This window comes from Hypomesus transpacificus, chromosome 21 (genome assembly GCF_021917145.1).
Source record: "Hypomesus transpacificus isolate Combined female chromosome 21, fHypTra1, whole genome shotgun sequence".
NCBI classification, from domain to species: domain Eukaryota; kingdom Metazoa; phylum Chordata; class Actinopteri; order Osmeriformes; family Osmeridae; genus Hypomesus; species Hypomesus transpacificus.
Window position 1 is genome coordinate 6836070 of NC_061080.1, and position 13577 is coordinate 6849646.

A 13577-nucleotide genomic window follows, 5' to 3' on the forward strand; every position below is an offset into this window, starting at 1 on the left:
AGCTTTGAAAGACAGCAGACACTTTCAGTAAAATCTGTAGATCAACACTTGAAATGCACCTGATAGTTTACAGACAGTTAGTTGAATGCATAACTACATATCTGTTGACATGCTACTGAGTAGTTACTGATAACCTATAGTGTGTCAACAGACCGACCATGAAAATAAAAGTGTTACCAAACTTTTAGGTGTAGCCTATTAGCTTTGTCAGTATAGCTACAGCACAACAAAGTAGGACAAAACAAAACAAAAATTATTCAGCCAGTTTAGCAGTTCCACCAACTTGTACTTGTACAAAATCAAAAGGAAGTCAACGTTGGACAGGTAAAGTGGTTTACAATTGTTTGTCGTTCTCACAAACTTTATTTATATCCATTGTTTAATTAAACATTAAGAACAAAAACATAGACAAACTGTATTCTTAAAAATGATCACCAGATGGTGCTGCATAATAAATTCCCAAAGTTACCATTTCAAAATTACCATGGAAACCTTCCTGTAATTTACTGGAAACCTTTCACCCCTTTGCAACCCTAGCTTACTGTGCAGGGCACTTGAACTTGGAATATAATGAAGATAAAGCTTTTGTTGTTTGGATTGATCCAAAATTCCTAAATATGTTTTTTTTGTTACATTAAGGATTGTAATTGAACAGGCATTTTAGCAGGGGTTTTCCTGGCTCAAAATATATGACCAAATATAGGTTTAATGTTGACAGTTTTATAAGTAAGGAAACATATGGTAAGGACAGTACCTAGGCCAATTTTGGGTCTGATTTAACCTCCCGATAATTGTGGGGGCGATCCCAGCTTGAGGCTGATTATAAAATCCTGGTTACACATAATGCTAATGTTACCAACTGGATAGGAGTCTCCCCAATATTCTTTTGTAAATATCAAAACATTTTGATAAGCCCACAATGAGGGGATGAGTTGACCAGAAAACGTCACCAAACAACATTCAAATTCTTCTTGAGCCACTCCTTTTTTGCCTTGGCTATGTGTTTTGGCTGTTATGTGTTATACCCATCCACAAACCATTTTCAATGCCCTGGCTGAGGGAAGGAGGTTCTCACCCAAGATTTGACGGTATGTCATCCCATCATCCCTTTGATGAGGTGAAGCAGAAAAACACTAGCCTGGTCCTAACCAGACCCTCGTACATTTCATTTGTACAGAGGGTCTGGGATCTCTCGATTGACAAACGTTAACTTCCTTGAAGGCGGGTCCTCTGTTGAAGTTTAAAACTATTGGATCCGCCCAGAGCCACTCAGATTTGCCATAACCTATCGCAAGCGTTCGCCTTAGCCAACTCCTTCACCACTACTGTAACGGAGCTAGCTGCCGTAGCTGGAAAATCAAACTTTTCCCGAACCCCGTGGGGAGGAGGGCCACAACATCATGGCCACCAACAAAACTCAGCAAGGAATGTTCTTGCTCCGGCTTTAACCTATATTCGGCAGCGTTGCCACAACCGCAGAATAGTTTCGCTCGCATCTTTCTCCCCCGCCATTACTGAACTACTCAAACAAGTGCACAACATTAACGTCATTGTTCTCAGCCACTCCCTCTGTTCGCTGATTGGAGCTACAACATTTTTTTTTCTGGAAACCGACATTGGAGCCTAGCTCCCAGACCTAGTACAGAAGCAAAATCCAAATTGAGCGGAAGTACGTAGGAGGGCAGAGCCAGGCTAGAAAAACACCCCCAAAGATAATGTTTCCACCTCCAGGTTTGACGGTGGGGATGGTGTTCTTGGGGGTCATAGGCAGCATTCCTCCTCCAAAAATGGCAAGTTGAGTTGATGCTAAAGAGCTAAATTTTGGTCTCATCTGACCACAATAGTTTCACCCAGTTCTCCTCTGAATCATTCAGATGTTCATTGGCAAACTTCAGACGGGTCTGTACATGTGCTTTCTTGAGCTGGGGGACCTTGGGGGCGCTGCAGTCCTTCACAGCGTAGTGTGTTAGCAATTGTTTTCTTGGTGACCATGGTCCCAGCTGACTTGATAATTGACAAGATCCTCCCGTGTAGTTCCAGGCTGATTCCTCACTGTTCTCATGATCATTGCAACTCCACGAGGTGAGATCTTGTATGGAGTCCCAGACCAAGGGAGATTGACAGTTATTTTGTGTTTTTATTCCATTTGCGAATAATCACACCAAATGTTGTCACCTTTTCACCAAGCTGCTTGGCGATGGTCTTGTAGCCCATTCCAGCCTTGTGTTGGTCTACAATCTTGTCCTGACATCCTTGGACAGCTTTTGGGTCTTGGCCATGGTGGAGAGTTTGGAATCTTATTGATTGATTGTTTTTGTGGACAGGTGTCTTTTATACAGATAATAAACTGAGATTAGGAGCACTCCCTTTAAGAGTGTGCTCCTAATATCAGCTCGTTACCTGTATAAAAGACACCTGGGAGCCAGAAATATTACTGATTGAGAGGGGGTCAAATACTTATTTCACTCATTAAAACGAAAATCAACTTATAACAATTTTGACATGCTTTTTTTTTTAAAGTTTGTTGTTATTCTGTCTCACTGTTCAAATAAACCTACCATTAAAATGATAGACGTATCATTTCTTTTTCAGTGGGCAAACATACAAAATCAGCAGGAGATCAATAACAAAAAATTCCCTCACTGTGCATGAAATACCAACATAAACAAGACTGAACATGGGAACAACACATAAGCCCAGACACAGGCTAAAAATCAGCCATATCAGGTTACAAATGCTAGTGAATAAAAATAGGCCTGGACTTAAGAATCTATGGATGGGGGAGATCAAACAGCGAGGGGAATGCTGTTCCATAGTCTAGGAGCAACAACTCCTAAGTCACGGTCACCCTTGAGCTTAAGTTTTGATTTTGGTACAGCCAGGAGCCCCAAGTCAGCCAACCTGAGGGACTTGGAGGTTGAGTTAGGGGTTAGAGCAGGGCTCTTCAATAGGCGGCCCGCGGGCTGAATCCGTCCCCCGAGCTGCTTTGGACGGGCCCCCGGAGTGTGCTCTTCGTGACTATGATTTTTTTTTAAATATAATAATAGGTGCGTTCAACTTCATGCAGTGCCGGCGTCGCCTGCAACCTGGCTGACTTGAAGCAGCCAATGGCATTCTCATCTTCAAGTCAGCCGGCTGCAGCATGAAGTCGAACACGCCTAATAATGATCACTCGTGACCAGGGCCGGACTTAGCTACCATTGGGCTTGACTGGGCTACAGCCCATGGGCCCCGCCCTAGGGGGCTCTGCCCGTTTACGTGCAGCGGAGGACTGAGCTATTAGCCAGAATGCTAAGTTAAGCTAGCAAGATTCATAGACAAGAACATTGTGTACAGTTGACAAACAGTAAATATAATTTGACAATATGCTTGACAAGAAGCTAACAAGCCATGTCATTATACCCAAATCAATATCAAGATTTTCACGACCAAGGTATCGGCCGTATTCTAGTACTAGGCTACAGTTGAATAGCAAATGGATGTGAGATGATCGCATCAAAGCTGACAAATTCTACAAACAGTAATTATTATTTGACAGTATGTTTAACATCAAGACTAGCCAGCTATCTAGCCATGTCATTGTCCCCAAATCAAATCAAGATTTTTATGTGTTGGCGCAGCATGTCTAAAGTAGCTAGGTTGACTAGCGAGGTGAATCGGATGTCAGATGAGCGGTTACGTGACTCTGACTGACAGTAAATTCAGAAAAGTAACATTTTCCAAATAGGTTAAAAGAAATATTGAAATCATTCATTGTTGTAATTACATGTTAGCTAGGTAAAGTTTCTCAAAATTGTAAGCGGAGGTTTTGACTGTGTGACTGCGTCCCTGATGTTATTGTTACTTATTTCAGACACTTTGTACAGGCTCATACCAAGGAAGGTTGTAATGTTCTTTGCTCATACAATGTAGCATGCGCAATAATTTAGAACAGTTAACAGTTTTGCTGGAACTACTTGGCTGATTGGAATCGAGTATTCACCCAGACAATGGTATAATTCAGATTAATTAAGCATTTTAAATAGACTTCAGCAATTAACCTTAATTATGTTATTTTGTTTAGTTGTTTGTTTTTGAATCGTGATCTCTATTTTATTCTTAATTCATCCAGAATCCTGCAGCTCTAAATACATATAGCTTGTGTATGTATCATTTTGTTCTATTTAAAGTCATGTGTAGTTGGTAGGGCCCGAAAATGTACCCAAGCCCAGGGGCCCCCACCGCCCTTAGTCTTCAATTTTTGTTAGTTAATTGCATTTTCTCCAATTGTCTGTTAATATGGCTTGGTTATTGCTCACCTGGTTTGATTTTTGAATCCTTGGGCCTATGCGACCTCTTGGGCATATGTTGTTAAGCACTTACAAAATAGAATATATTGACTCCTTCAGTATGTTGTTGTAATTTCTTTATTTGTTACCGTGATTAGTCATTTAGCAGACGCTCTTATCCAGAGCGACTTACAGTAAGTACAGGGACATTCCCCCCGAGGCAAGTACGGTGAAATGCCTTGCCCAAGGACACAACGTCATTTCGCATGGCCAGGAATCGAACTGGCAACCTTCAGATTACTAGCCCAATTCCCTTACCGCTCAGCCACCTGACTCCCTAATTCAATTCTCCTCCGGCCCCTGACTTTGCCTCAATTTCAAGAACCGGCCCCAGCTCCAAACTAATTGAAGTGCCCTGGGTCTGCGGTATAGAGAAGGAGGAGCCCGTTTAGGGCTTTATAAACAAACACAACCATAATTCTTAACTGTACAGGCAGCCAGTGGAGTGGGGCCAGGATAGAGCTAATATGGTTCCTTTTCCCAGGTACTTGTCTGGAGCCTTGCTGTAGCACTCTGGACTAGTTGCAGGCGGGACAGGTACAACTGACTAATCCCAGTATACAGGGAGTTGCAATAGTACAAGTGGGATGATATAAAAATGTATGTAATTTTCTCAAGATCTTTAAAAGAGAGAAATGGCTTGATGTTGGCATTAGTATGACGCTGAGGAAGCACTGGCATTCAATACCGCATTTACTTGCTTGTCAAACTTAACTCACTAACTGCCCTGGGCACATATCCCCCTCCCCCTCCAATAGTCAATGTTCTATAGTGCCATGGGCAAATATTTGCGCTTAACCCTTAGATGCGGTAGTTCTAAATATTTCCGATGATCCCACAAGAGTGAGATTTTTCAGAAACGGAAGCTAGCCAGCTTTAGTTAGCGTCTGTTACCTAGCAACCAAGCATAATACTCATAGCAATGCTTCTATCTGCTAGGGTTACTTCTTAGCTTCCTCATTGTAAATTTTGAAGCCATACTATAGCGTTTGTCATATAGTTTTTGTCTATCGGAAAATAGTCAGTTGGAATGTTCGAAATCACACACGCTGTGTGGCCCGCTTTCGAGCGATCGCATGTGCGCCTTACTCCTTAACAGGTTAAAATGCATAAGAATGTAAGCTTTCTTTTCCAGCCAATACAATTGTAAAAAAAATATATAATTGGCCAAAGGTTATGTGATTTCTTTATTTACATGAATTACTAATGAGGAAATATCAACACACTTATAACACTAACTAGCTAGCAACATTTTCAAATGAGTAAGTTACATAAAGGCCTGAGACTCAGGGACACTTTTTATGGAACTAGAATAGTGAAGGTGATGGGGAGTTTTTTGGTTTAGGCGAGGATGATCTAGAGGGGGTGGAAGAAATGTTGAACACCGACAGACATTGAGACAGGATTGGCCAAGTCGATGAAAAGTACTGGAGGAGGGAGTGGCGGGAGCTGAATTGTAATTGTGTGATTGTGATTCTATAAATTGCTTTTTTATATGAACCAATGTCAGAAATATTTATCTTTACCAAGCATTGCACAGTCAGTCGGTGAAGAAGTTAAGAAAGCTTTATTGCTTGCGGCCGGCCCAACAAGGAGACAAAACATCACACACCATGGTGATACAAAGTTTGTCTGCTAGCATGTTGTGCTAGCTAACTATTTAAATGAAACCGCTCTCCACAGTCATTGGTTCATACACAGGCATGCAATTGTCACATGGATCTTCTTTCATTGGCTCCCTTGCATAAACCTTGCGCGCACGTGTGCGGGCGTGGTTGAGTGTGTGCATGTGTGCGCTTTCTGACCCCTCTAAGCTTGACCATATGATTCATGACCGTTACCATTACACAAGCTCACTCAGACAGGAAATCTTGAGACAAGGTCATGTGGAAGGGAAATTATGTATCTTTGTAGTTTTGTAGCTGGATTGTTGGAGTACTGGACTGGAAATTGTGGCTCGCCAGTGGGTTGGGAGACACTGGGTTCTTTGCTCACAGCAACAAGGTAGCCACACAGTCCACGATAATTCTGGAGACGTTTGTCATCATTTGACTGGAAAACAATGCAGTTTGGGAAAGCTTACCCTTCCGCTTACAAACATGACCAGGATATGCTGTAATCAATGACACCTGCTTCAGACCAGGCCAAAATGTTCTATTAGAGCTATTAGAGTTCCAAACTGTAATTTGACATGCATGTTGCCAGTGTTGAAAATGCTATTTTTCCATCCATCACTTAGGAGGAAGTGCGTCCTCAGGACACAGTTTCTGTTATTGGGGGTGTCGCTGGGAGCAGTAAACACGGACGGAAAGCTGCTTGGAAGTTTGTCAAGGATAACTGGCAGGAGCTTCACAACCGTTACCAGGGTGGCTTTCTCATATCACGGCTTATCAAGGTAAACTACTACCAGTGTTTCCCCTATGTTGATTTTACCGTGGCGGCCCGCCACGGTTAAATTTCTGCCGCCACGGTATCAGAATTAGAGCTGTACAAAATTTTAGGCCGTCTATCAGCCGTGATTGTTAGAGCGCATGTCGGAGAATAGCACAGACGCGCTTCACAGCGCAGGTGAGATTGCGCGTGTGCGTCCTTGAGAACTGAAAGTCGTATAACTTATGTTGTCAGTTTATTTAAGCCTGTTATTGTATTAGTCTATAGTTCTTGCACATTTAAATTAAGTTAACTGGTGATTTTTGTTGTTTATATTCTTCCCCTGTTTGCGAAATTGCATGTCTGTTGATTCGATAGCGATTGCTGCCCTTGCTCACGTTTGTATTTTAGGTGCATTATTATGATTAAGTAGCCTAGTTTTAATGAATAAATAGTGTGTATATTGTTATTATTTGTTACAGAATGCTTATCCTATCAAGATCAAATGAAGCAGACAGTGTACATGCTTCCGAGTGGCCTACCTTAATGTGTAGGCTAGGCCACTGCATTTACAATAAGTTGTTACGTCAATTATTAACTGGCAGCATTTATGCCATTTAGAACATACTGTAAGGTATCTTTAAGTATGCTATTATTATTTCTTTAGGGGAAATAGGACGAAAATATGTGCAATATTACATTAGCTATTAGACTAGTACATTAAGCTGCTCCGAAATATAGGGTTAGCACTTTGTTTTGGCCGGGGGGGGGGGGGGGGGGATGGGGGGGTAGACCTGACCTGCCCCCACTGCTAAAAAAAATCCTAGGGGAAACACTGGCTACATTTGTCATTGAATTGTTACAACTGTTCATTGTGAGATGTTTTTGCTGCTTAATATAGTGCCGTTAGAACTCAGTTGTGTTTTATTGACCTGCAGCTCTCTGTGGATGGATTTGCCATTGACAAGATAGCTGCTGAAGTGAAGGTGAGCTTCTTTCAGCAACTATACTGTTTGATTGTGTTTTATATTTACTCATGAAGGGCTTTTTATGCTTCTGACAATTTTGTCATACAAAATCTACATTAAACGCACTTTGTGGTATACTGATGCTGACTTCTATTTTCCAGAGTTTCTTTGAGAGTCACCATGCTCCAGCAGCAGAGCGCACAGTACAGCAGTGCTGCGAGAACATTCTCCTCAATGCTGCCTGGTTAAAGCGTGATGCTGACGACATCCACCAGTATCTACTGCAGCGGAAAGGGGCCCCAGTCTGAACTCCTGTTCCCACCATTTCCCTCCTTCTCTTCCCCTACTCAGCACCAAGTTATCCCATAGCGCCAGCCCCGGCAACCCAGAGAGGGAATGCCAGCTCATTAAAAGCAGGTTATATTTTTCAGAAAAAAAACATCAAGCCAATAACTTCACTAGGCATTGGAAACTTAAAGCTTAACAACAGAGCTGACTTGTGTCAGTCTATCAAGGAATGTATTTACCCCCATTCTGCCCTTAGGAAACAATACATGTGCAAGAATAGTTACTGGAAGACCTACTGTATATGTAAGAGGGGTATACATACTCCCTTTACAACACTCCTATACAATTACAGACACTTGTGCACACACAGCTTAGTTGTAGTTTGTAAATTGTGAATTTCAGTTTTGATCATATCTTTGCTATCACTCATTCTAAAGCATATAGTATAGTATATCCTGTGTTGCTTTTTTGTTGTGTTCATGTATTATTATATACGAGTTAAAAAAAAATCCCTCCTTTCAAAAAATGTTTGATTGTATAAGAGTCAATGGTACCAGGGCAGAATGGGGTTGATAATAGTACGTTGTATTATTATAATACTTTTTCTGGCAGTTATAAACTTGTGGCAATGGCACTGATTATTCATCTCGACTAAACGGTTAGGAAAAACATTGGTAGCATGGTACTGTATTGTATGCTGTATAATACAAGCATTTTTGCTTGGGACTCTAGCGATATTAATGGTTAAACTAACCAGCATCCCACTCCTCTTCATTAATCACCCTGTCCTAGCATTTAATTTATATTACCACAACCCCCCCCAAACAGTCGCTTTGTCAATGAGAGGATACAACAAAACCGGCATATACAAAAGTTTCTTCTGTAAAAAGAAATGTTGACATTTGGTTTCATAAGATATAGAGTAAATGATTATTAAAATGTTAGCATTTTAAACCTAGCATTCTGAAAAGAGTACAAGAGTACAAACACTGCTTGTTGGCCAATAGTCTGATATTATGTTGCTTGATACCCATTTAGGATTTTTGCTAAACAGTCCATCTTTTGCCTAGTTTGGACTTTGTTTGAGGTGACAGCCTATTTCTCACTCAGCTATTGATTTCTGAAGCCTTAAATTGGTCAAGTGGTTTGCAATAATTATTACACTTAAGTGATTTTAGTGAGTCCACTGCAAAGTATGTATTGTTTCTAATATGACAGATCTTCACGTAGACTTGTTGAACGAGTATATCTATATATAGAATTTACAACTGATGTGGCATTGAAAACTAACCGGAAAAGATTGTCCAGTTAATTGTCAGACTCTTTCCATGGAACATCTTTTGTGCTTTTTGTTTAAAGATATAGTTGGTGTTCATTAAAATGAAAAAATGATGATAAAACAAACAATGTGAAATTACTACAGTTGATTTTGAGTGAGGTGTGAGTGTGCATGCCTGGAAACACGTTTGTTATTGAACAATTCTTAATCCAGTGTAATATCTTTTAAATGATCTTACACAGATTATAGGTAGGAACATGATAATTAATGGATTACAAATGGTTCTAGAGAACTTTAATATGGACACTGTACATAACAATTAAAATATACATATTGAGAATAAAATATTACGTAGATGATGGGAAGAAGTCTTTACATTATATTTCAGGTTAGAAATTTGCGGTGTGGGCTTTTTGTGCGCCCAAAAAAAAGGGGGTTTGGGGAAGTGTTACTCTTTTCATATTGTTAATATCAATTCTTCAAACAATGTGTAATTGACTGATTTGCAAAATAGGAGAGCATTGCTGGCAGGACAGCTGTGACAGTGTTGCCAAAGATAAGATGCAGTACAATAAAGTAACAATATCAATTAACTACGGGCAAGATTTCCTAATTATTGTGTGGTGTAGCATTTTAATGAAAATCTAACAGTGTGTTGATGTTGGGCACTCATTTATCATCTACTCTATGAACATATAATGGTCTCGTTGGAGCAAAAGGCGAGGTGTGTTTATCCAATGAATGGAATTATTGAATAACAGACAGATGCAACTCTGTACAAAATGTTGATTTCACAAGATAAATACTTAAAAAAAAAATAGTTTTAAAGATTCTGTCCAAAGGTTCCTTGCTCCAATGTCAGTATACATTTTCTTGTTAAGTTCTGAACTGTGTATATAGTTATATATAAATTGTGTAACAATGGAGTGACAAATTTGCACAGATGCTGTGTGGTGGGCCGTTATCGCTGTTAACGTGCTGCTTTAACGCGAGACTCTTATTGGGCGATAAAAAAAATATTGCCGTTAATCTATTCTCAAAGTTGGATTGGGAGCTGGGTCTATACTACGCAAGCTATGATGACTTTCACCTGAATATTTGAGCGCGGATGTATACCTAGCCGAATTGCACTGTAGGGGGCGAGAACGGGTCTTCGCACCTGTGTGTATGCCTTGTGTATGAAATGATCACATCAAAAAAGGGAAAATGTATTTTTAAGACACTTCCCAATGGAAACCTCGACAAGCCTAGGGTTGTTTGCACCTTGTGCTATGTGGAATTAGTTTACTGTAAGAGTTCTTCCAGTCTCAAATACCATCTAAACGCAAAGCATCCCTTACCTAATGCGGAAGATGCCGGGCCAAGCACTGATGTAGCGCAGGGGAAGACTCATCGTCAAACTACGATGTTTGAGTGCAACCGAGGCAAGCCCGTCAGCACAGCTAAGCTAAGCTAAGCACAGCTAAACTAAGCTAAGCCCGTCTATCAGCCAAGCTAACTTATCGAATAAACAGTTAATAAACACAGTACATCTTATTGAACATAATTTATTTTCATCACCAATTATCATAGTACAACAGCTTTCTCAAGCAGTTTGTGACGCATTTTGGAAACAAGAGATGAGCCCCTGGTCTAATGCGCCACCTGGCTTGAGAAACCCGTTCTCAAAGACTTACTTTTAGTCATTATTTGGGTAGCACACATATTCTGAATGCCTTCGGCGGAATTCAAATGAGCCATTTTAATCTAGATTAACGCCAAGATTACAGTGAGAGTAATCTAGATTTTAAAAATGTATCTATGCCCACCACTAGTACAAACAAATATTGCCAACAATAGCTAATATCTAACTACTTAATGTTAAACAATTTACTTTACATTTAAATCATTTAGTTGATATTTTTATCGAAAGTGACATGCAAATAGTGTTCAAATACAGCAAATAATCTAGGATCATAAGTGCACAGTCCTAAGAGTATTTCAGTTGTTGGTGCCAGGAAGATATTAGATAGTTTTAACTGACAGTGTAACATAACCTCAACTACAAAAAAATGAAAAATGGGACAGTGCAATAATGCAGATATGAAAAATGGGTAGCACCTGCAAACAATTAAGTTGTTAGTAGGATTCCTCCGTAAGGAGGAAACCTATTGTTATTGTTAGTTTTATTATTATTAGGATTCCTCCGTAAGGAGGAAACCTATTGTTATTGTTTGTTTTATTATATTTTTTTATTCTTGTACCATTGGAGTCAATGGCAGCCCCTAGAACCCTTCGGTAACTTTTTGTGAAATTTGACACTCTCATTAAGGACAGTTCCTTCTATACCTACACCAAGTTTCATGTCTCCCATTGAAGCACTCTAGCACCACCAATGGGTCAAAGATGGTCTTTTGAACTGTATGACTGATTTTCAAAAATTACCATTGGATTCCCTGGATCAAGACGACGTCAAAACCGCTTGTCCGGTACAGCCAATCAAATTCGTCAACAAAGCAACCAAACAGGAAATTGCATGGCAAATCTTTGAGATGTCAACACCAAACTTGGTAAGATGACTCGAAGCCCTCTTCTGAGGATGTCCACACAATTTGGTGTCATGTGATCACTGGGCGTGGCCGCAGGAAGCAAAAATGTGTTTTGGCCAATGACTATTGATTTGTTTGCCTTTATTAAGTGATTCCTTTGTCTCATGATATCTTGGGACATCCCGTGTGTGACTCATAATAATTTGTGATAATAGCCGAATTGATGCGCCCGCCATTTTGAAGTAATTGAAAAACTTTTTTCTCAACTTCTCCTACACATATTGTCCATTCTTCACCAAATTTGGCAGAGATTATCTTCAGACCAAGCACTTTAAAGCAATATCCTCAGGTGGAGGATGAACATCACACAGACATAGAATGGGGGGAAGAAGAAATGGTTTCAGAGTCTGATGCTGTCACTGATGAAGAGCATGTGAGCCTTTTGGACAGCTTAGCCAATTGTGCTGTACAGTTCAGTATTTCTTTGGTCGCACTCACAGCCCTCCTTACCCTGTTGAGGGTGTACCACCCAGCACTGCCAAAAGATGCTAGGACTGTCCTAAAAACTTAAATTAATTACAAAATACAAGAAAAATGTGGTGGGTTGTATCATCATACAGGTATATTGGCAGCGCTTTGTAACACCATATCTCAACATATACGCAATGTTGCTGATGGCTTTAAATTCAAGATGCAGATCAATATTGGTGGATTACCACTGTTTAAAAGCACAAATATTCAGATATGGCCTATTTTAGGACTTATGTTAAGTGTTCCAATGAAGGAACCTGTTACAGGAGTGAGTTACAACAGCTACAGAGAGGTTTTGATTTCAGTGGGAAAAAAGTTTCCTTGAACTGGTTTCTGTTGTGTGTGATACACCTGCTAGGGCATTTGTAAAAAATACAAAGGCTCACAATGGATATCACGGATGTGATAAATGTTCCCAGCCAGGTGTTTACATTTACAGACGAATGACTTACCCCTTAAATAATTACATGTTATGGACTGACTCATAATTTTCAGAGAGAGCTGATGATCATCACCATGAAGGACCTCATGGATTTTCAAATTTAGATGTTGGTATGGTAACTTGGTTTCCCCTTGATTACATGCACCTTGCATGTTTTGGTGTAATGCGATGATTGCTAAACATTTGGCTGAAGGGCCCTTTGATGTTTCGTTTGTCCTCTAGTCTTGTTGACAGGATTTCAGAAAGTCTAACTCAGATGCGTAGGTATATACCAACAGAGTTTGCAAGGAAACCACAATCCCTTCGAGACTTAGATCGTTAGAAAGCTACAGAGTTCAGACAATTTCTCTTGTATACAGGCCCTGTTGTTCTGGAACCATATTTAGACAGTAATTTATATAACAACTTCATGTTGTTATCTACAGGTATTTCCATCCTTGTCAGTCCACAGCTCTGCTCTATGTATAGTAAATATGCAAACACGCTGCTCACCACATTTGTTAGTCATTTTGGGGAGCTGTACGGTAGAGATGCCTTAGTGTATAATGTCCATTCCTTGGTCCACCTGTCTGCAGATGTGCATGGTTGTTTGGACACTATCTCAGCTTTTCCATTTGAAAATTACCTTCATAAACTGAAGAGGTGTGTTAGAAAGCCTGAATTTCCTCTTGTTCAGGTAGTAAGAAGGTTATCAGAGGTTCAAAAGATCTGGAGCATTGGTTGTCAAGAGGGTCTAAGAAGCCAAACTCCAAAAGTGATGAACGCATCAATAGAGCTGTCCAAAAACAGGAGGAACCCGGACCAGACTGGAAACAGTATGATGTTCGAGTCCTCTTAAGAGCT

At 40.2% G+C, this 13577-nt stretch overlaps 1 protein-coding gene and 1 long non-coding RNA gene across 10 annotated transcripts in view; one reads left to right on the forward strand and one right to left on the reverse strand.

The window, feature by feature from the left end:
- The window catches only part of npepps (aminopeptidase puromycin sensitive), a 215139-nt gene extending 205317 nt beyond the window's left edge, over window positions 1-9822 (forward strand). For all 5 annotated transcript variants that reach the window (XM_047043669.1, XM_047043671.1, XM_047043673.1 and 2 more), the window contains 3 exons: window positions 6568-6723; window positions 7637-7684; window positions 7828-9822. In XM_047043669.1, coding sequence (XP_046899625.1) covers window positions 6568-6723; window positions 7637-7684; window positions 7828-7974 — 351 coding nt within the window. In that variant the 3' untranslated portion in view covers window positions 7975-9822. The remainder of the gene's footprint in view (window positions 1-6567; window positions 6724-7636; window positions 7685-7827) is intronic.
- LOC124483298 overlaps window positions 1-13577 on the reverse strand; it is a 58990-nt gene that overhangs the window by 27228 nt on the left and 18185 nt on the right. The gene's annotated exons all lie outside the window — the stretch shown is intronic.